Source organism: Oncorhynchus gorbuscha, linkage group LG10 (assembly GCF_021184085.1).
Source record: "Oncorhynchus gorbuscha isolate QuinsamMale2020 ecotype Even-year linkage group LG10, OgorEven_v1.0, whole genome shotgun sequence".
In the NCBI taxonomy this organism is placed as follows: Eukaryota; Metazoa; Chordata; class Actinopteri; order Salmoniformes; family Salmonidae; genus Oncorhynchus; species Oncorhynchus gorbuscha.
This window is the reverse complement of record NC_060182.1, coordinates 63,457,533-63,479,571: the sequence shown is the minus strand read 5'-3', so window position 1 is coordinate 63,479,571 and position 22,039 is coordinate 63,457,533. Positions and strand designations below refer to the sequence as shown.

The following is a 22,039-nucleotide window of genomic DNA, read 5'->3' as shown; positions in this document are numbered from 1 at the left end:
CACCTCCTCTATGGGCAATGGTGAGCTAATAAAGATATCATTTTGATTTTACTCCGCCGGCAAAATCACACTTTTTATCCATTAGTAGGATATTAGGGTGAGTTGAAGGGAGGGATGAGAGAAAGAGAGATACACAGAGAGAGAGAGAGAGAGAGAGGTTCAAATTGGTCTAAAAGCATTGGGAAAGAATGGAAAACTAGAGGTATAAAAAAAAGTCATAATGGATTTCAATTAGGTGATCCCTGGGATGTGAGGGATGCCTAGCCACATGGATTAATGTGCTGCAGGCAGATGTTTAATAATGGTAGTCTGGTCCTGGAGAGAGCACTCCATCCACCACACCCCATGCCCCCTGGAACACACACACAGTCTGCAGACAGACAGTGAGCGCTGGGGTGGGGGAGCAATGAGCTGTGTGAGAGGGTTTGGCCGCGCGTGTGTCTGTGTATGCGTGCACACACTTGTTTATGTGTGTGAACGTGTGTGTGCGCCGTGTCTGTCTGTGCGTGGGTGCATATGAGAATGTGTGCACTTATGTGTGTGTGTGTATGCCTGCATGTGTTTACCAGCTATATGAGCAACCCTGGCCCCAGCCCTTGTGGCCCTCATTAAGAGACAATGGGCAGGAAGGAGGATGAGTGTTCTGGCTGTGAGAGGTGACCAGAGGATTGGTAAATGACATGCACAATGTGGCCCTAGCCTGGAGCTGGCTATTTCATCTGCCTTACCTCAGTAAAGACCACGGCTTACACACACAGGCCTGATGCAGGCCTACGGCACAGTGGGCAAAATAAAGTGTATATGGGTTAGTTGATAAGTTATATGAAAAATAATTGTGTAACGTTAGAACAATATAATATATAAAGATATGTGTGCCTGTGTGTAATTGGGCACATGGCTGTATTCACACTGTTTGGGGAGGTGTTGAGGTGTGTGTCTGCATCTCCGGCGGTCTCAATCTGGGCAGAAGTGGGTCACCTGGCGCCGTGTAAACAGCCTGCCTCTCCACAGCCTCTCCAGGTGACACCTCATCAACGTGCGCCAGGAGTGATGGCTTACACCCGTCTGCCTTGTCAAAACAACACTTCCAGGGCAATTACCAGGGTGGCCAGCCCACCGCAGCCCCCGATGGATGGGCCTGGCTGCCATGGGGTCACCCTTCTCCCCATAACTCTACCGGCCAGCACCACAGTGGAGGGACAGCAAATTGGCCTGCGTCTTTCCGCTTGCTGAGCCCGTCCTCGCTGGTTATCTGTGTTGCAGGAAGGGAGGGAGGGAGGGAGTGAGGGAGGAAGCTGTCGGATGGACACCTTGCCTCTATTGCCAAGGCAGAATATTTGACGTGTGGATAGGAGGGAAAGAGGGGAGGGAGGGATGGAAAGGGGGGGAAGAATAAACTGATAACTCTGTGATGAGGGGCGATAACGTCGGGATGGGAGCAGGCTGAGAGTTGGTGAGCACTGACAGATCAATCGTCACTCCGACATTCTGCATCCTGGGATCTGTCAGCATTTAAAACGAGGGAAAGAGAGTGGAGCCGAGAGAGAGAGAGAGAGAGAGAGAGAGGAGAGAAGGGGAACGTGACCAAGAAGAGGCGCTCTCCACAGAGGTAGATGTTCAGTGGCTCAATGTGGTGATTGAAAACCGTCAGAGCACTGACAGACTGTAGAGAACAGAATAAGTATGACTTCGTACCTGCCTGCAGTCCTCCATTTTCAGTGTTGGCCTAAATGCTTGTTGTGAGGCAGGCAGCTCAATGGCAAATAGTTGAAGTTCACTAAAGAGTGTTTTGTTAGAAAGTTTGTATTCCAGCTGTTCTTATGCATCTTATTTTTCTGGATCCATTTTGTAAAATGTCAATTGAACTGCCTACCGCTATCACCATGCTGTAGACCTAAGTAAAACACCTGACTTCATCTAAAAGATGTTGTCCAGCACCTTCCTTTGCCATGTGACATGTTACTTTCTCACAGCAGGTAAATATAGCTATTATATAATAATATAGTATTATGTTAGTAATTTAAGTCAGATACAGTAAATAATCCATCAATTTACCTTCATTTTTCTTGCGGTAAATATAATTGATAAAACATATTATTTGAAAAACACAGGTAACCTACACAATGCTTGCAATATTCAGATAATAGATGACTATCATTTTCATATAACGTTCAAATGCACTTCCCCCCATCTGATACAATTCACTGGGCAAAGGCTACAAGTCAGAGCAAATTGCAAGGGTGGAAAAATAAATGCACACACAACAGCGTCCTCTAGTAATACACAGGTCCACGAAAGTTTTTTCTTCCTGTGCTTATTCAGCCAAACAACGGCCAGACTACCTTACAAGTTGGCCTCTGTCGAGAAGAGAAAAACATTTGACAATCGCCCGGTGCCCATAACTTTCCCACCCCCATAGTAGAGACGAGCAAAACGAATAAGGAAACACGGTTGTCTCTCTCGTTGTCAAGGGAACGCGTAAACTCTTGCGTCTCGGTCCGGAGAGAGCATGGCTAGTTTGATCAGGTTGCAGAATGAGATCGAACGAATTAAAGAAGAATATTTTACCAGAAACAGGTAACGTTCATGCAGCAGTTGCAGCATGCACATGTCACCAACACGGTGAACTATTTCTAACAGTGCCTGGCCTAACTGTTTTAAAGTTGAGAGGGGGGGAGTAGGGGGCTAGTAGCTACTACTGTACCGGTAGCTAGCTAGTCAAGCAGCTTTGCTGACAGCAACAACATCTGACATCTGACTTGGTTGAACCATGCATGCTCGTACATTTCTGCATTTGCTGTGTTGGCGTGAGTCTAGGATAGCCGAGGAGAACAGACAGAGAGAGAACGAAGCAGCCATCCTAATACAGAGTTGGTTCAGGGGATGCCAGGTGCGGGCCTACCTCAGGTAAGAGATGCGTGTGGGAGTTAAAAATAGCTCATTTTGTTGCAAAAGGGTTTTTCCTTGTACATAAATTAACTTTGACATTGTAACAATAATTATAACACAAACTCCTAATTTCATCCCCCGAACTATACATATTATTACGCGTGCAATTTCAAAGAATGAATACGCACCTAAGTTGTAGTATTCTTTATCAAAACACTGCACCTTTTCTTCACCCCAAAATAAAAATTGACCTTCAGCTGTATTACCCTGAGAAGAACCCCCACCCCCCAAAACCTAAATGATCACTTTACAGTATGAAATGACCCCCTCTTGGTGTTATAGAGCTGTGCAAATGGCTGAGGGAAATAAAGGCCTATTCCACTCTCTGCCTTGTACTGTGACCCTAACACCATTTTGCAGGGTCAGCTGACAAACCTCCAGACTGCAGGTTAATTCAGATTACTTTAGTTAATTGATCAATGTGTTAAGTGGCTAATTAGCCACATTTTGAGCTTCTTAAGTGCAACTCCCGGGTTACCATATCCCCCCTATAAGCATTGATTTTCTGGGCATATAAATGGCCTTTTGGAAATTGATGGCCTCGTTGAGGCTGGAATCGCAGTAGACTTGTATTTAGAGTATGTTTGATGATGAATACAAATGTCCGCTTGCTCTGGGAGCCATGATCGCTGGACATAATTGAAAAGCCTTAAGTAAAGGTTGCTGTGCATTGTCCTGTGTGCAGGGGGGTGGACTATCTCTTATCGTGACCTTTCAACTCAACCAAAATACAGATTTTGACATGTTTCTTTCCCTTTCCTTTTTTTCTGCAGATTATCGGCAAGTCGAAATACTAGTCCACATACTGTACATAGTATATCCCATATTGTCTTATACCAATGCATTCATCTCTCCCTATTTCTTCTTTGTAAAAGCATATGTTTTCATGACCATTTCTCCCAGTCACCTACACAGGAAGGCCACCATTATTCAGAAGATATGGCGAGGATTCACAGCAAGGGCACATTTCAGACAAATGGTGAAGGTACGTTAGCCGCTGAAATGCTACGGATATATTGATTATGTTATGATAGCATACATTAAAATTCAATTGCTATATTCAGAAGCCGCAACTCTGACCTGAAGACACATAATTCACCTATTACACATTTGGAAATTAGCACTTAGGAATACGAAGTCATATGGTATGGAATTGCGGCTCTTTCGCTTCTGGAATGCATAAACGAGAGAGGAAGAGGGTAAAGAGGGAGGGATGGTGGGAGGGTTTAGATTAGCTCCAACTGCTTCTTAATTGAACAGATTGTTGATACAAAATCCAATCCCCACTGCTCTCACGAATAATTTTCTCTGGATTGAGTTTTGTAAACAAATCACAACAGCTATTTATCACCTCCTAAATTGACTGTTTGGTAAAGCATAACTGCCAGGCACATTTGGGAAGCTTTCACAAGCTGGAATCTGGGGATAAACCCTGATTTAATGTTAGGTAAAGGACATGTCACCAGACACACACAGTATCTGAAAAAAAAAAACAGAATCTCATTGAATCTCTCAAAATTACCAAAACAACGTTTTATGAGTTATTACACATGACTCAAAACCAACACCCTTATTTTTCCCTCTGAACTCTCATCTCCGCATTAGGCCAAACTTCCTCTCGTCTTTCACGTCTTTGTCTTCCTCCCTGAGCGTTCCCTCTTTCTTATGTCGTTATTAAAAAGAGACATGTTTGAGATATGAATTCCTTTTATATAGTTCTCTCAAGTTTGCTCCTGTCAATGTGCCCCCAGCGGTCTGGGCACAGTGGAACGAGGCGTGAGGCGAGCCGTGTGAATATTCTGGCCTTTGTTAGTCTATCCTGGCTTGAGCGTCATTGGTTATCAAACCCAGCGGAGAGCGCTGGACCATCATACATCTCCATTAGCTTCCAGCTTGACTACCATACATTTTCTTGGCCTTGTCTGCATTATGTATTAAGAGAGGAGCCCCGTCCCCTCAATACAAAGTCTGACTTATACCTCCCTCTCCCTCGACACACACACACACAGACACAAGCTTGCATGTGCACGCACACACACTCTTTCCCTCCCTCCCTCTCTCTCTCTCCCTCTCCCTCTCTCTCTCTCTCTCTCTCTCTCCGTGGTGTCTATGAGACTTATTATGTATAAGGTATAAAGACTTCTTTATCTCCGGGCTTCTCAGGACAGATCAGAGAGCCTGGATAAGGCGATAGAGATGTAACGCTGTCTCTCCTTTTGTTCCCAGGCCGCATATTTTATCATGAAGATGAATTTCTACCACGAGATGTCCGTCAGGGTAAATATCACACTGTCTGTTTTAGCAAATGGAGAGTCCCCTGGTCTCACAATGTGATCCCCACGAATAGTTCTGCAGTGCTGCTTCATTTTACCACCAGTGTCTCTGTCCCATTGATTCTAATGGAATGTTATCAGTATTCATTTGCATTGGATGGGCAAAATTCTTCTTACATTTAGTCTAGATTTTAATACGCAGTTTTGATCAGACAATCCTATTTAAATTAAATTCAGGTCTTTTTCCGGATCAAAAAGGGTCTTCGGTGGTGGGCGTGACAGGGGCGTGGCAGGGGACGTGGTCGTCCCGTCAGCGCTGCTGAATCTTAAGAGAACATTTTGGACACCTCCATTTTAGCGGTGCTGCGACATTTTAGCATTTTTGAGCCGATTCACTGCAATTCGACACATTTCTCTACTAAAGGTAGACTCAGCGATTTTGACGTAGATGCAGAAAGTAAACGGTATAGTGGGTCAATTTACGCAAACAACTAAGAGCGTCAAAGCCCGGGGCTCAACTTCTCTGCTGTTTTGGTGCCCTGCTTACCACGCTGTGAAGCGAACTTGTGCACAACCACAGATACTGCGTGACTGTATGGGAGCCTTGGCAAGTCTACCATTAAGCTGAGACAAATTTGAGAAGGTTTAAAGCAAATTTCCTGCAATTCTATTTTGCCATGCAGCTGAGAGAAAATGTTGTGGCTTTCAAGCTTATTTCCAGCAATTATGTGTTATTTTGCTCAAACATAATAAGAAAATCTATACTGCTAAATTCATTGTTTTTGGAATTTTCAATTGTCCCTGACTGTTTAGCTTTTATCTTGGTAATTGTTACTTATCAAAGATTATATTCTTAAAAAATATATAGGGCAATTATCTTTTCTACATACTTTATATGTGGTTTCAGTCGTTTAAGTTAATGTTGAAAGCATTTTTCCATCCCGAAAATGAATTAACACTGTTTGGACTTGGGCGACCCAAAAGAACACTTAGGACCAAGGATTTCAATGGCAGAAAAATCTCTGAAATTATATTATACCCTTTTGCACAGGCATTTTTGTTGAAACTAAATGGAATAGTTGTAGTCAGTTATGCTAAACCAGTCAGGAGAGAAGTTAGCATGTTAAACCTTATTATTAGCATTTTAAGCTAAGCTGTGACAAATATCTGATTTAAAAACTTTTCTGCTGGCTTTTCCTCTAGAGCAGATCTCTCTGTCACGGCCCATATCGTCATAAGTCCCATTTGACCAGTTTAACAACTCCTACCACACAACCTATAAATCAAAAGCCTTTGCATTTGAGTGACGCTTTGGCACTTTTATGCGAGGATATCGCATTGAAACCTTATATTTTACAATTCCATATAGCCGCTCTTTTCCACCCCAAGTGAAATTGTTAAAGATTTTTTTATAAGCCCACAAAATTCTATGCTTTATTGAACAAGGGCATATTACCAGTGAGTTGTTTGGACATTCGCTGAAACCACTGAAATTTGAGGAAAAGTTTTATGACAGACAGTTATCCAAACACATAAAGAAGTCCAGGCCCAGTGTTTTAGTCAGGCTCATGTTACATGCAGCCATCTGGGTCTGACCAAGTGCCTGAGGTCACGGGGCCAAAGGTTAAAGGTCATGTCGGCACTTAGAAGAGAACAGAAGCTTCGCAGCAGGATAGACCTGCTTTACTACTCCTGTAAAACATGTCATACGTTCAGGAATCTGAATGGATGTCAAAATCTGATCAAATAAAACATTTTTAAAAAGGAAGGATTATTGTAAAAATGGTTGTTGTAAAATGCTGGGGGGTCTTGAAAGGCCTAAGTGTGTGTGCGTGCACTCGTGTGTGTGTACGTGTGTCATTCAAATTATACAAAATGTTATCCTCAAATGAAACAAATAGGGCCTCGTGCTAATGTTTTGGTTTTGATTTATATTCATTTCTTAAAAAAAAAAACATGTTTTACGTAACTACACGATTGTATTTGTAAGTGGGAAGATTTAAACTTACATGTACTGTACACTGCTGACCATATGAGCAACTCTCATATTTGACTTGTTTTCTTCTCCACCTTCTTACATCACGATGAAGTCGGGTTTAAACCTGGTCGAATCAATGCAGTGAATCACCAGCCCACCAACTGATGAGGGGGATCTAGAAGAAACAGGCGACAGTTACACCAACATGTTGTACAATCATGTTTACTGAGATGCTGTTTTCGAATCATCTACATTGAAAATGTGGGGTCGTGTGTCCAACCCACCGGAGTGTAGACACAATTTTTAAAAGGGCCCACTGAAAAAGCTGCATGCACAAGTGTAGTAAACTTTGGACCAGCGCAGAGTATGTTGTGTGTGATAAACTCAGTCTCTCACTCTGTGTGTGTGTGTGTGTGTGTGTGTGTGTGTGTGTGTGTGTGTGTGTGTGTGTGTGTGTGTGTGTGTGTGTGTGTGTGTGTGTGTGTGTGTGTGTGTGTGTGTGTGTGTGTGTGTGTGTGTGTGTGTGTGTGTGTGTGTGTGAAGGACATATCCACCCACCGCCTCTCATTGACCAGAAAAAAAGATACAATCATCTCTGAATCCCCTTGTGGCACTTCCTTTTCAATCAATTTTTATTCTAGTCCTTTTTCTTCCTCTTCCTCCGATGTCTTTATCATCGTCGCTCTAGCGGAGGCTAATGTATTAGCACGTTAATAGAAAACAGTGTTTACAAGAGGCCCGAGACTTTTGATTAGATTTAACCCGGCCAATATGCATCATTGATTTCACTAGTCAAAAAAAGGTCAACAAGAACTTTGAGTTGCGAGCCGGGCAATGACTTTATTTACAATGATCTATTGACTGCGGATCAATCGCAATTCTCATTTTGGTCTTATTTATTTTTCTCCTGGCTCCCCTCTTCTGATAATTCTTCTACCTGCTATTGTTTAATCTTTTAATTAGAGTGAAGGACATCCACTCCCCTCTGTTTAGAGATCTGGCCCCAGCTTAGGGGCACACTCGTTGTGTGTGGGTGTTTGCGTGTTTGCGTCCATACCGTGCATGCGTACGTGTGTGTGTGCGTCAAGTCAAACTGACATAAATACAAGGGACCTCTAAAGCAAGTGTTGCCAGTCCAGTTTGCATAAAGTTGTATTTGATAAAAAATAAAAAATACATGTTTTTTTGAAGATCAACCGCTGTAGTGATCCCATCTAACTGGTGGATTGTTAAGTTAACTATAGATGTGTGTTGCTGTGTTTTTCTCGGACAGATACAGCAGAGGTGGAGAGGTTACTGCGTGAGGAAATACAGCCATAACTACTACGCACGCAAGCGATACATGGAGGGACTGGCCCGCAAAAACAAACAGATTAGGTACTATACATTAAGAGGACTGATAGAAGCCTATAGTCGATAGTAGGTAACATACCAGAGATATTAACAGAGATAAATAGTCTGTGTCGAGCTATGTACTATACAAATGTCTCTGGTGAGTTCTCTATCCCTTTTTCAGTTGATTCAGTACATACCCAATTATGTATTCATTATTCCAGTTTGTATATTTATTTCGGAGGATAAGTTGTAGGGTATTGGAGTAGATGTGTTTTCTTTACAGAGTGCTACATCACTCTTCCTATTGGCCAGTCTTTGTGGTGTGAAAGAAAGTCTGAGAAGGTCTGGGTGTTATGTTAATGTGTATCGTGGCACCAAGAGACTCCTATTAGTTAACATGGAGCAGACTTTATGCTTAACGGGAATTCACTCTGGGTGCTTGGGCAGAGATGAATTGATCTGATTAATCTAGAGGCGGAGAGTATGATCGCTATACATGTGTACCGGTAACCTGAAGGAGAAAATAAAGTATTCAGAAGTGCCTTGGGTGGCCAGCGAACGACGTGTAGAAATAAATAAATAAAATGTGCCTGTGATTTTTTTTCAGCGAGAGCTCTGTCATTAATAAAACATGCTAGGCTCCAGGGGCCGAAAAAGATGCCATCGTTTATTTTATACAGTAAAAAAATAAAATAAAAAAATGTACGTTTAAGTCACATTTTTTATGTCGCTAATATATTTTCGTGGGGGGGGGGGTAAAAATATCTTAAGGCTTCAGCTAAAATTAAATGTAAATTTGTTAAGTGCTCGTCGGATCACTGACTCCCCCCTCCCTCCAGAGGTAGGCAGGCCTGGTGAGAAGTAATGAGGTTTGTCACCTCTGAGTTGTGTCACCTCAGACACCTGCACAGCTACAGCAGACCTAGGTTATACTGGTATGTGTGCAGCGGGATAGCCAGGGACATGATGGTTACCATAGAACCTGGGTACATTTGCATTTTCATGACGTCTCTGTAAGATTCTAGCACGACAACCCACACGTCACCTGTCATCTTTATGAGCATTTGTTAGTCCTCAAACACAGTGGTTCTGTGGTGTTGAGAGGGTAACACAAACACCAGATAGGTGACAGTTGTGACGTTTAACCTGGAAGCCTGCTTCCACCGTTTAAGGTATAGGACACACAAAATGGCCAAATACGTAGAGATTTCAATTAGGCCCGTTCCCCTATATTCAGCCTTGGTATTTACCAGTATTTATCTGGACTCATAGGCCAAATATGATCTGATTCATAGACCAGATAGGTTGTTGGGAGGCAGACTATGTGTTGTGATAAACTGGCTGTGGGTGAGAGTGGATGAGAGTGGATGAGATGGTTGTGGGTAATGTGGGAGATATCGGTGAGAGTCAGGACAATGTTGCCATCTCAATGTTTTCCTGTCTATCATTCCCAGACACACACACACACACACACACACACACACACACACACACACACACACACACACACACACACACACACACACACACACACACACACACACACACACACACACACACACACACACACACACACACACACACACACACACACACACGGCCATTGAGCCCCTCCTCTCTGCCTGCTCTTCTCCATGGAGAGGTCGTCCTCTCGCCAGTTAATCACTTGTTTATTTAGTGCTTCTGGGGCGCGATCAATTAACGCAGCGCCACGTTTATTTAAAATATCCTTTCTGTGTTCGCCAGGGCCCCTCGGATCTCACACTGCCCGATCACTCACCCCGCAAAGGTTCGCTTTTTAATCCGCCTCTCCCTCCCTCCCACCATCCCTCCACCCCTCTGTCTGTCCGCTGCATAAATTATTCAAAGTTTTACTAATGGCTCCCATTTAGTGCAGGCCGACTGGCCTGGCATGCCAATGACGGGAGACGGCCCGACGGGAGGACCATCTCTCTCTCTCTCTCTCTCTCTCTCTCTCTCTCTCTCTCTCTCTCTCTCTCTCTCTCTCTCTCTCTCTCTCTCTCTCTCTCTCTCTCTCTCTCTTTTTTTTTTCCTGCTCCTCACTGACGGATCTCCCCATACAAAACCATCTGTGTCATTTCATTAACCGCACCGCCCGACGCGCTCTCTCTCTCCCTCCTTCCCGCTCTCCCCCTGGCCGGGGTTCACCATGTTAGCGTGTCCATCTTCATGGAGCTGTCCCCTCCTGCATAGCCTAATGAAGTCAGGACCTCTCGGCACCACTGTAATTCAAGCGACTAGAGTTGGTGCAACACAACAATTTATCACTTGTCAGGAAGACACTTAAAGTTGTGCTGCTTAATAAGGGCATCCTGCGAGCCTGGGCAATTAGGAGGGAGCCGTTTGCATATTTACTAAATGCGGAGTGTCATTGCCACCACGGCCTGTTGCCTGCATGAATTATTATTCTATCTGCAATAAACAGCTGGGTAATTATTACTGCCATAATCAGATAAATTCTCTCTGTAATGTTCTAACGTGGCAAAATCTTTTAACTCATCGCGGACTGAGGGAAATTTATGGACTCGGAGTGGTGAGGCTGAGGGAGTTTACTCTCTGTGTGGCGTCCCGGTTCTCGGCTCAAGGACATCCATGAAAGGAGATCTGGGAGGACCGGTCCTCCAGTTAGCTCATACACACTTCCTGACTCTACACCAGGGGTGTAGAGGAGGTCACATACACACTGGCTTTGATTGGAGGGTTTTTGTCTCCGTGTGAAAAGTCTGTTGCTCTCCAGTTCAGTCACTGACTCGTTAGGAAGTACCTCGCTTACAGGAAGGAAAGTGATGAAAAAAATATTGCTTTTGGTTGTCATCACTTTTTTGTGTTTTTTCAGTTTTTTGGGGGGTTTGGTATTTTTGTTGAAGTTGACACCTCATCCTGGAAATCCTCTGTTTCTTCTTGTTACAGGAGGGAATCTGTTGAATAAACAAACCTGGTTAACTTCTGGTTTGGGATTCTATATAATTGTATATAATTGTAGTAAACTTGTCCTGTTGATGGTGATGATGTTGTGTGTCCTCTGCTGTGGTAGGGTTAAAGGTTGGTCAGGGTTGAGGCCTGCTCTATTAGAGGTCATAGGTTAGAGGACAATATATCAAGTCAGACACTGGAAGTTAATGGACTGCTGAATATTCCCTCCCTGCCAGCTATTGAATTATTTAATTGGAACAATTAAAACAGCCAATCGGCTTGTACAGTCATTAAATATTTAGGAGAGCCAATTAGCTGCTCCGGTGTTGGCCTGGAGGCTGGACGGGCCGGCCTGCTACCCTACCCCGCTACCCTACAATGTACCAGGCTATGATCTCCCCATCACCCCACTCTACCCGTACCCAGCTCTATGCCCCAAGATTTTAAATATAGGTAAAGCAGCCGTATGCATGTCTTTTATCCTGTAATACACTGTCATCATCGTCATAGTTTCAACAGGGGCAACAGAACAGCTGCTGGGATCTGACAGTTCACGTGTACAACATGAAAAGGAGATTTGTGTTCCAATACGGATCCAACACTGTTGATTTAGAAATGTTTTCATTGAAGTAGACATCCTATTGGACCCCTTAAACAGGTTAAATGTTGTTAGCAGTATTTTGTAAATTAGTTGTATGTATACTCATATGTTATATTTAATTACCTGTTTTTTGTTTACATGCTTTGTCATTTATATACATATACGAAGAGGCCTATATGATTTTACAATGAAAATGTTCCCCGTTTCATCAAATCACGTCAAGCTTTATTTAAAGCAGATTTAACAGTCTCGACACGTACACAAGACATACAAAAACAAAGATTAACAATGTCTAACAGACAAGTACAAATTCTCATAAAAGACAGATTTGTAAGATTCTATCACAAATATCTAGAACATCTAGTACAACTACGTTATTGTAGACTCTGACCACTGTAATATTTCTCTCCTATCTGATTTTGCTTTCCTTAATTGCTAACTATCATTAATGTGCTTTGACAGTTTAAGTTGAGCACGTGACAACTTTCCTAAAAGAGAGGTCAACCCCTAGAAAAGTGTTCCGCCGAACTTCCGCCCAGCTTTGACTGAACTTCTCTCCTGTGTGAGTTGAGTGTTGAGGACACGGAAAGGTCACGCGTGTTGGGCTGCTCCCGTGCTCCTCCCAACCCCCCCCCACCCACATCCCCATGACCATCAGAAGTAATGAGGGTTGTATGTTCTCCTGCTCAGCCGTGACACAGATCGAGGTCCCTTCAGCCGTTACAAATCTGTTTGGCTTTTGTCCACTACACCGCAATTAATAATAAACCTGGGATATAGGGAGACAAAGGTCACCGACACAGCCACCAGCATACAGCGATGCACGCACACACACACACACACACACACACACAAACACACACACACCGGTGGCCGGAGACGGCGGAAAAAGAGAGGGGAGAGAAACCTGAAACAGACTGTCCCACAACTTCATCTTTTCACATTAATAAGCAATTTCCCCTTCACCAGGTGGCCAAATGGGGGCCACGCTACTCTGCATATTTCATTTATTTTGTCATTTAATCTTGTGTGGAGGGAGGAATGAAAATGCTGCGACGCACAGGGAAATGGTGGTGATTTTTAAATGTCAATACGGCGGTGTGTGTAACCTTACGTTAGGACGGTATGAATATTCTCCTTTGTGAGCACATAATTGAAAACTGAGAGCAGCTTGGGAACGAAAGCCTGATGAGCAATGGTTACCTTTTTTTCTCTCGCTTTCTGATGAATTGGATGGGCTTTTCTTTTAGTCTAATGTCTTTGTGCGTTTGCGTGTGTGTGGGCGCGCATTGTCATGTCCGTTTTGTGTGTGCGCCTGTTTGACTGCGCTGTGCGTTGTGTTTGCGTGCGCGCGTGTGTATGTTTTAGTAATTGTTTCCGATTCCCCTTAAGTTATTACCCCACACAGTAACAGTGTGTGATTGTAAAATGAGATTGCGTATGGGCTTTTAATGTGTCCCATTTAGACAGCTCGGATAGCAGATGTCATGGAGCGCCCTGGCTATACTGATGGAATATATTCATCATCCCACGGCCTGGCACACTGAAGGCTTCACTCTCTCTCTCTCTTCATCTCTCTCGCTCCCTCCCTGTCTCTCCCTCCCTTTCTCTTACTCTCTCTACCCCTCTCCCTCCCTCTCTCTCTCTCTCTCTCTCTCTCTTACTCTCCCCCCGGCCCCCCTCTCTCTCTCTCTCAGCCCTGATTGGAGTCATTAAGCATGTGTTTCCTGCTAGAGGAGAGATCAGGGATTCACTTGTAGCAAGAAAGTCCCTGATCCCTGATCACTGTGTACTCAGTCTTTCTCCCTCACACACATCTGCGCATGCACGCACGCACACACACACACAAAACACACACACACTCAAGCGGGTAAATGGTCACTAAACAAACTGCAAGCAATATTTTCTGTGTGTGTGTGTGTGTGTGTGTGTGTGTGTGTGTGTGTGTGTGTGTGTGTGTGTGTGTGTGTGTGTGTGTGTGTGTGTGTGTGTGTGTGTGTGTGTGTGTGTGTGTGTGTGTGTGTGTGTGTGTGTGTGTGTGTGTGTGTAGGAGGGATCTGGAGGAGTTTTCAGAGTTCCAGAGGAGAGAGAGGGAGCGTATGACCATGGAGAGAGAGGAGCAGGAGAAGACTGTCCAGGCTCAGAGGATGCACTTCCTACTCAGCACAAAGCAGGTACACACACACACACACTGGATTCAGGGAGTCATGCGGACAGCCACTGCCACTGACAAGCCTTCATGTTCCTTTTAGCGGTGGTGGCATTGGCAGTAATTGAGAAGGGGATGTATAATTTAAGGGGCACGTGTGTGTGTGTGTGTGTGTGTGTGTGTGTGTGTGTGTGTGTGTGTGTGTGTGTGTGTGTGTGTGTGTGTGTGTGTGTGTGTGTGTGTGTGTGTGTGTGTGTGTGTGTGTGTGTGTGTGTGTGTGTGTGTGTGTGTGTGTGTGTGTGTATGTTGTAGGCGGCTGTAGGTATCTGCTGAGTGGGAGGTTTACACGGCTGCTCTTTCTCCTGGCACCCCGGTGTGCTCATAATGAAGATGAAGTAGTGTGTTGCTGGTCAGTGTGTGTGGTTGTGGATGTGTGTGGGTGTGTCTCCACCAGGTAGTCATTTCCTTGGTGCCTGTACACTCTTTTCGTCGTCATCATCTTTCCAGCAGATTCTGATGTCTGTGTCCGTCCGCCTGTCCACTTACCGGTCCTGCTTCCATAATCACCCCCACTCCGGTAAAGGGATGTTCACACGGGCGTCATGACAAACGTTGCCCGGGAATCATTTGGTTTGAAAAGGACCGGAACTGTGACATTTGACCGAAGCTGTTGAAGATGGGGCATAAAAGAGGCTGATTGTGAGAGAGATGGTGAACGAGAGAATGGCGCTGGGCTGTGCGTATGGCGGGAGAGAGGAGAAGGAAAGAGAGTGGGAGAGAGATCTACAAAAAAGTGCAAGAGTATAAAAAAAAGTTAATGTCTCTCAGTGGCACTGCGCTGTGGACACGGTGGGAGGGAGAGAGTAGAAGGAAATAGCTATAAGAAAATGAGAGTGAAGAGAGAGAGAATGTTAAGTGTCTCTGGGTGGTAGTGGGCTGTGCATATGTTTGCGGGACTCCTTTCGTCTCCACTGTCTGACCTTGTCACCAGGAAATGGATGGGTCTCCCACAGTTCATCCTTAACGCCAGCCACTCCGCTGGACACAAGTGGCCGCTCTGACATAGATTTACTTCCCCTGTTCAGGGGGTCAACATCATTGCTCTTCCCCAGCGCAGCGCGGTGGCCAGTCGGGGTGGGTTCACAGTGTGTTACCCCCTGCTGCGATGCTACACCACCCTTCAAGTCCCTCTACCCACAGTGGCCAGGAACTAGCAGCTACATGCAAACACACACACACACACACACACACACACACACACACACACACACACACACACACACACACACACACACACACACACACACACACACACACACACACACACACACACACACACACACACACACACACACACACACACACACACACACACACACACACACACACTGCCCTGTCCCTCTTCAGTGGCCAGGCAACAGTAGTAGCACCAAGACAGTCCCACTCCTAGTCTAGCCTAAAAAAGGAAGTTATTAGCATATATAGTAGTTAGCTAGCAGAGCTCCTCAAAGCTTTGGTCTCCTAATTAAAGCAGAGCAGTGGATCAGTCCGATGTGAAATAATTATTATTTCCCGGCCTGTCTGTCTGTCTGTGACCAATCTCTCTATTTGAAGGGATGCAAGTCTGAGGCTTGGACAATACGTTCTTAGTCTGTGTGAATTTACATTGGCCCTGTGTCGGAGTTATAGCTGGAGTGGCCAACTCTAATCCCGGAGGGACACTGTGCGTGCAGGCTTTTGTTCTTGCTCAGCACTAACGCACTAGCAAACAGTCATTTCTTACAAAACATTTAATCACTTGGGTAATTCTCTCTTTTCCTCATATGTCCAGTGTAACTGGTACAACTACTGTAAAGCGTAAGTAATGGCTGGTGTATGGCAAAGTGTTAAAAAAAGTTCCTGTTTATTCTCCCATGCTGTATTTGTAGATAATGCATTGGTTACACGATACTGTACATTCCCTGTCTTTCCCTTCACTCTATCCGGTTCTGCCTCTGCAGTGCCCTGGAGTATTCAACTCTCCATTCAGACCTAGGCCAGATGAGATGGAGCTGAGGCTCCGGAGGACCAAACCCCTGCCACCCAGAAACATTCCCAGGGACAGAGCCTCTCTCCTGGGTAACACCAGCCCCTCATCCCCCTCCATTCCGGGAGTCCCTAGAGCCTTTGGAGCCAAGCCCCTGCCTCCCATTCCCAGCAAGAAACCACAGGTGAGACATACTCAGCAATGAAAGGAAAGAGAAATATCATTGCACTATATTCCCAGTCTAGTAGTGTTATTAGTAAAGTATAGCAGTCAAGTACCAGTATAGTACCAGTATAGTTGTCTTATTAGTACCCTTATAGTACCAGTATAGTACCAGTATAGTTGTCTTATTAGTATCACTATTGTACCAGTATAGTTGTCTTATTAGTATCATTATAGCACCAGTATAGTACCAGTATAGTTATCTTATTAGTATCATTATAGTACCAGTATAGTTGTCTTATTAGTAACAGTATAGCAGTTATAGTAACAGTATAGCAGTAACGAGCAAAACACTGGTTATATTAGTAACAGTATTGGTACCAGTATAGTAATCGTATTAGTAACTTAGTAGCAGTATATCAGTCTTACTAGTCACAGTATTAGTACCAGTATATCATTCTTACTAGTAACAGTATTAGTACCGGTATATCAGTCTTTTTAGTAACAGTATTAGTACCAGTATATCAGTCTTACTAGTAACAGTATTAGTAGCAGTATATCAGTCTTACTAGTAACAGTATTAGTACCAGTATATCAGTCTTATTGGTAACAATATTAGTATCAGTATATCGTTCTAATTAGTAACAGTATTAGTACTGTTGTAGCAATCTTAGCAGTAACAGTATTAGTAGCAGTATAGTAATCGTATTAGTAACTTAGTAGCAGTATAGCAGTCTTACTAGTAACAGTATTAGTACCAGTATATCAGTCTTACTAGTAACAGTATTAGTACCAGTATAGTACCAGTATAGTTGCCTTGTTAGTATCATTATAGTACCAGTATAGTTGTCTTATTAGTATCGTTATAGTAACAGTATAGCAGTAACGAGCAAAACACTAGTTAGATTAATAACAGTAGTGGTACCAGTATAGTAATCAAATTAGTATCTTAGTATCAGTATAGCAGTCTTACTAGTAACATTATTAGTACCAGTATATCATTCTTATTAGTAACAGTATTAGTACCAGTCTTTCAGTCTTAATAGTAACAGTATTAGTAGCAGTATATCAGTCTTACTAGTAACAGTATTAGTAGCAGTATATCATTCTTACTAGTAACAGTATTGGTCCTTCTGTAGCTCAGTTGGTAGAGCATGGCGCTTGTAACGCCAGGGTAGTGGGTTCGATCCCCGGGACCACCCATACGTAGAATGTATGCACACATGACTGTAAGTCGCTTTGGATAAAAGCGTCTGCTAAATGGCATATATTATTATTATTATTATAGTACCAGTATATCAGTCTTATTAGTAACATTATTAGTACTGTTATAGCAATCTTAGCAGAAACAGTATTAGAGGCAGTATAGTAATCGGATTAGTAACTTAGTAGCAGTATAGTAATCGGATTAGTAACTTAGTAGCAGTATAGCAGTCTTACTAGTAACATTATTAGTACCAGTATATCAGTCTTACTAGTAACAGTATTAGTACCAGTATAGTACCAGTATAGTAACAGTATAGCTGTCTTATTAGTACCATTATAGTACCAGTATAGTGCCAGTATAGCTGTCTTATTAATATCATTATAGTACCAGTATAGTTGTCTTATTAGTATCATTATAGTACCAGTATAGTTCCAGTAAAGGTGCCTTATTAGTATCAATATAGTACCAGTATATAGTACCGGTATAGTTGTCTTATTAGTATCATTATAGTACCAGTATAGTACCAGTATTGTTGACCTATTAGTATCATTATAGCACCAGTATACTACCAGTATAGTACCAGTATAGTTGTCTTATTAGTATCGTTATAGAACAAGTATAGTACCAGTATAGTTGTCTTATTAGTATCGTTATAGTAACAGTATAGCAGTAACGAGCAAAACACTAGTTAGATGAATAACAGTATTGGTACCAGTACAGTAATCATTTTAGTATCTTACTATCAGTATAGCAGTCTTACTAGTAACATTATTAGTACCAGTATATCATTCTTATTAGTAACAGTATTAGTACCAGTATATCAGTCTTGCTAGTAACAGTATTAGTAAATCAAATCAAATCAAATTTATTTATATAGCCCTTCGTACATCAGCTGATATCTCAAAGTGCTGTACAGAAACCCAGCCTAAAACCCCAAACAGCAAACAATGCAGGTGTAAAAGCACGGTGGCTAGGAAAAACTCCCTAGAAAGGCCAAAACCTAGGAAGAAACCTAGAGAGGAACCGGGCTATGTGGGGTGGCCAGTCCTCTTCTGGCTGTGCCGGGTAGAGATTATAACAGAACATGACCAAGATGTTCAAATGTTCATAAATGACCAGCATGGTCAAATAATAATAAGGCAGAACAGTTGAAACTGGAGCAGCAGCACAGTCAGGTGGACTGGGGACAGCAAGGAGCCATCATGGCAGGTAGTCCTGGGGCACGGTCCTAGGGCTCAGGTCCTCCGAGAGAGAGAAAGAAAGAGAGAATTAGAGAGAGCATATGTGGGGTGGCCAGTCCTCTTCTGGCTGTGCCGGGTGGAGATTATAACAGAACGTAGTAGCAGTAGTAGCAGTATATCAGTCTTACTAGTAACAGTATTAGTACCAGTATATCAGTCTTATTCGTAACAATATTAGTATCACTATATCGTTCTAATTAGTAACATTATTAGTACTGTTGTAGCAATCTTAACAGTAACAGTATTAGTAGCAGTATAGTAATCGTATTAGTAACTTAGTAGCAGTATAGTAATCGTATTAGTAACTTAGTAGCAGTATAGTAATTGTATTAGTAACATAGTAGCATTATAGTAATCGTATTAGTAACTTAGTAGCAGTATATCAGTCTTACTAGTAACAGTATTAGTACCAGTATATCATTCTTATTAGTAACAGTATTAGTACCAGTATATCATTATTTTTAGTAACAGTATTAGTACCAGTATATCATTCTTACTAGTAACAGTATTAGTACCAGTATATCATTCTTATTAGTAACAGTATTAGTACCAGTATTTCAGTCTTATTAGTAGCAGTATAGTAATCGGATTAGTAACATATTAGCAGTATAGTAATCGGATTAGTAACATATTAGCAGTATAGTAATCGTATTAGTAACCTAGTAGCAGTATAGTAATCGTATTAATAACTTAGTAGCAGTATAGTAATCGGATTAGTAACATATTAGCAGTATAGTAATCGTATTAGTAACCTAGTAGCAGTATAGTAATCGTATTAATAACTTAGTAGCAGTATAGTAATCGTATTAGTAACTTAGTAGCAGTATAGTAATCGTATTAGTAACTTAGTAGCACTATAGTAATCGTATTAGTAACAGTATTAGTACTGCTATAGCAATCTCAGCAGTAACTGTATTAGTAGCAGTATAGTGATCGTATTAATAACTTAGTAGCAGTATAGTAAGCGTATTAGTAACTTAGTAGCAGTATAGTAATCATATTAGTAACTTAGTAGCAGTATAGTAATCGCATTAGTAACTTAGTAGCACTATAGTAATCATATTAGAAACGTTGTAACAGTATAGCAGTCCTAATAGTAACAGTATTAGTACCAGTATAGCATTCTTTCTAGTTTAGTTTGTTTGCACAAATAGAAGGACAGTTTGTAACAGTAAAAAAAAAAAACCGTATGTGCAAGAGAGGAAAAAGCCCAAAAGGGCTTAAATCATACAGATTCCGCAGTGTGGACAAACAAACTATAAAATAAAAACTAGATGCAAAAGAGATAAAGGAATAGAAAATCTAAACAGACAGTCAAGCTACTGCGGTATAGAACTGTGATGGACAGTATGTGCCTTTTTAAACAACGACAGGGATAGCTTGGCAGAATCCGGCGAGTATGAGTTCCAGATCATAGGGCCTCCATTAGGTCATTCGGAATTGAGAGTGGGTTGTTCTTGAATATGGGTGACGTAGCTGTTGTCTGAAATATCAAATGAATATATATCAAAAATATCTAATGCATGATCTTTGCGGTCATTTGCCTCTTGTATTTCGTCAATGAAGTAAGTAACAGCCATGTAGGGGAGAGTGAGATTTTCTGAAGCCATACTGATGTTTGTATATCAGACTTTCCTTGTTAAGATATTTGATAAATCTGTTATATGCAAACTTCTCAACCAAAAAAAATTATCTCTGGCAAAATTTGTATAGAATTAGTAACAGTATTAGTATAGAAGACTTACTAGGAACTTAGTAACAGTACTACTACTACTAGTATAGCAGTATATCTGTAAAGTCTCAGGCCTCTTAGAGGAAACAGATGTGTTCACTCACTTCCTCTGACTGGTCCAATCAGGCTCCAGAGATGGGGATAACAAAGTGTCATAGAAATTATCGGCGGAGCTCTCCCCCTGGTGAGGATGATGAAAGGGGGCGCGTGGTGCCGTGAGATGATTCTTTAAACTCCCCTTAAAGAAGAATGATATCATTAAAACATGGCGGCGTGTCTCTCGCGGGGCCACTGGAAGACGTTTAGACCCTCCAATCCAGGCAGATCAGCAGGTCCTGTCAGCCCAAGCTGCCGCTATTAAAGTGAGCCTATCAAACCAGGCCTCCGCCAGGGAATACTCCGCCATTTAAAACAGCCTTGATGAAGAATTCTTTAAGTACCCCTGGATTCCGGCGTGTCATCTCGTCCAGCTGTGAGAAAGATTTGATGAGAAGCGTTTGCCATTTGTGTTATTTACGGTCCAAGGCTTTTATGGTAACTGGTTCCTATTATTGGTTTCTATTAATGTAAAACATAAGTGAGCAGAAATGAGGCGTGGATCATCTCTTTTTATTAGCCCAGAGTCCCTCACCCCGGGCACTGAGATGGTACACACACACACACACACACACACACACACACACACACACACACACACACACACACACACACACACACACACACACACACACACACACACACACACACACACACACACACACACACACACACACACACACACACACACACACGCGCGCATATACATAGAGACATGCACGCACACTCTCTTATACACACCCTGCTCCAGCTCCATCTGGCTCTTGCTAACAGGAATTCATTATAGAAGGCTGGGATGTCTAACACTGCTCCATGGATGAGATGAGCCTACATTATTTATCTGTGTTTTACCCTCGCTAAGGACAGGGTTCACCCCCATTTCCTCTCCTCCCTCCGCCTCATCCCTCTCTTTATCTCTCCCTCTTTCTCCTCCCCCCTCACGCTCTTTCTATTACTTCCTACCACTGCCTCTACCAACCTCTATCTCCCTCCCTTCTTCTCCCCTTCCCTTTATCTTTCCCAGTCTCTCCCTTTGTCTCATTGTCCCCTTTTTCTCTCCACTTCTCTCCCTCCCTCCCTCCCTCCCTCACTCTCTTCCTCTTTCTTTCCCTCCCTGTGTTTCCCAGTGTTCTTGGTGTGTGTGTTCTCCAGTAGTGTGAGTCCAGGCCTGTCCCCAGTGTGATAACATCAGTGGTGATGGATAGGTGGAGGTGGTTGTTTGGGAAGTGTTTGGGTCTGGTCAGGCCAGGGTGCTGATCCTGTGGTGATAGGACCAAGGACAGGGGCTCCCTGCTAGCTACTCTCCCCAACCAACCAACAGCAACAAAAGCTGAAGGTCACTCCACTAAACAACAG

At 42.9% G+C, this 22,039-nt stretch overlaps 1 protein-coding gene across 1 annotated transcript in view; it reads left to right on the top strand.

Annotated features, from left to right (window-relative positions):
* The first annotated feature begins 2,332 nt into the window (after nucleotides 1-2,332).
* spata17 (spermatogenesis associated 17) overlaps nucleotides 2,333-22,039 on the top strand; it is a 58,871-nt gene continuing 39,164 nt past the window's right edge. Inside the window, exons 1-7 of the mRNA XM_046364498.1 lie at nucleotides 2,333-2,577; nucleotides 2,818-2,907; nucleotides 3,853-3,934; nucleotides 5,176-5,226; nucleotides 8,474-8,577; nucleotides 14,121-14,244; nucleotides 16,220-16,429. Of these exons, the coding sequence (XP_046220454.1) occupies nucleotides 2,510-2,577; nucleotides 2,818-2,907; nucleotides 3,853-3,934; nucleotides 5,176-5,226; nucleotides 8,474-8,577; nucleotides 14,121-14,244; nucleotides 16,220-16,429 (729 nt within the window). The 5' untranslated portion in view covers nucleotides 2,333-2,509. The remainder of the gene's footprint in view (nucleotides 2,578-2,817; nucleotides 2,908-3,852; nucleotides 3,935-5,175; nucleotides 5,227-8,473; nucleotides 8,578-14,120; nucleotides 14,245-16,219; nucleotides 16,430-22,039) is intronic.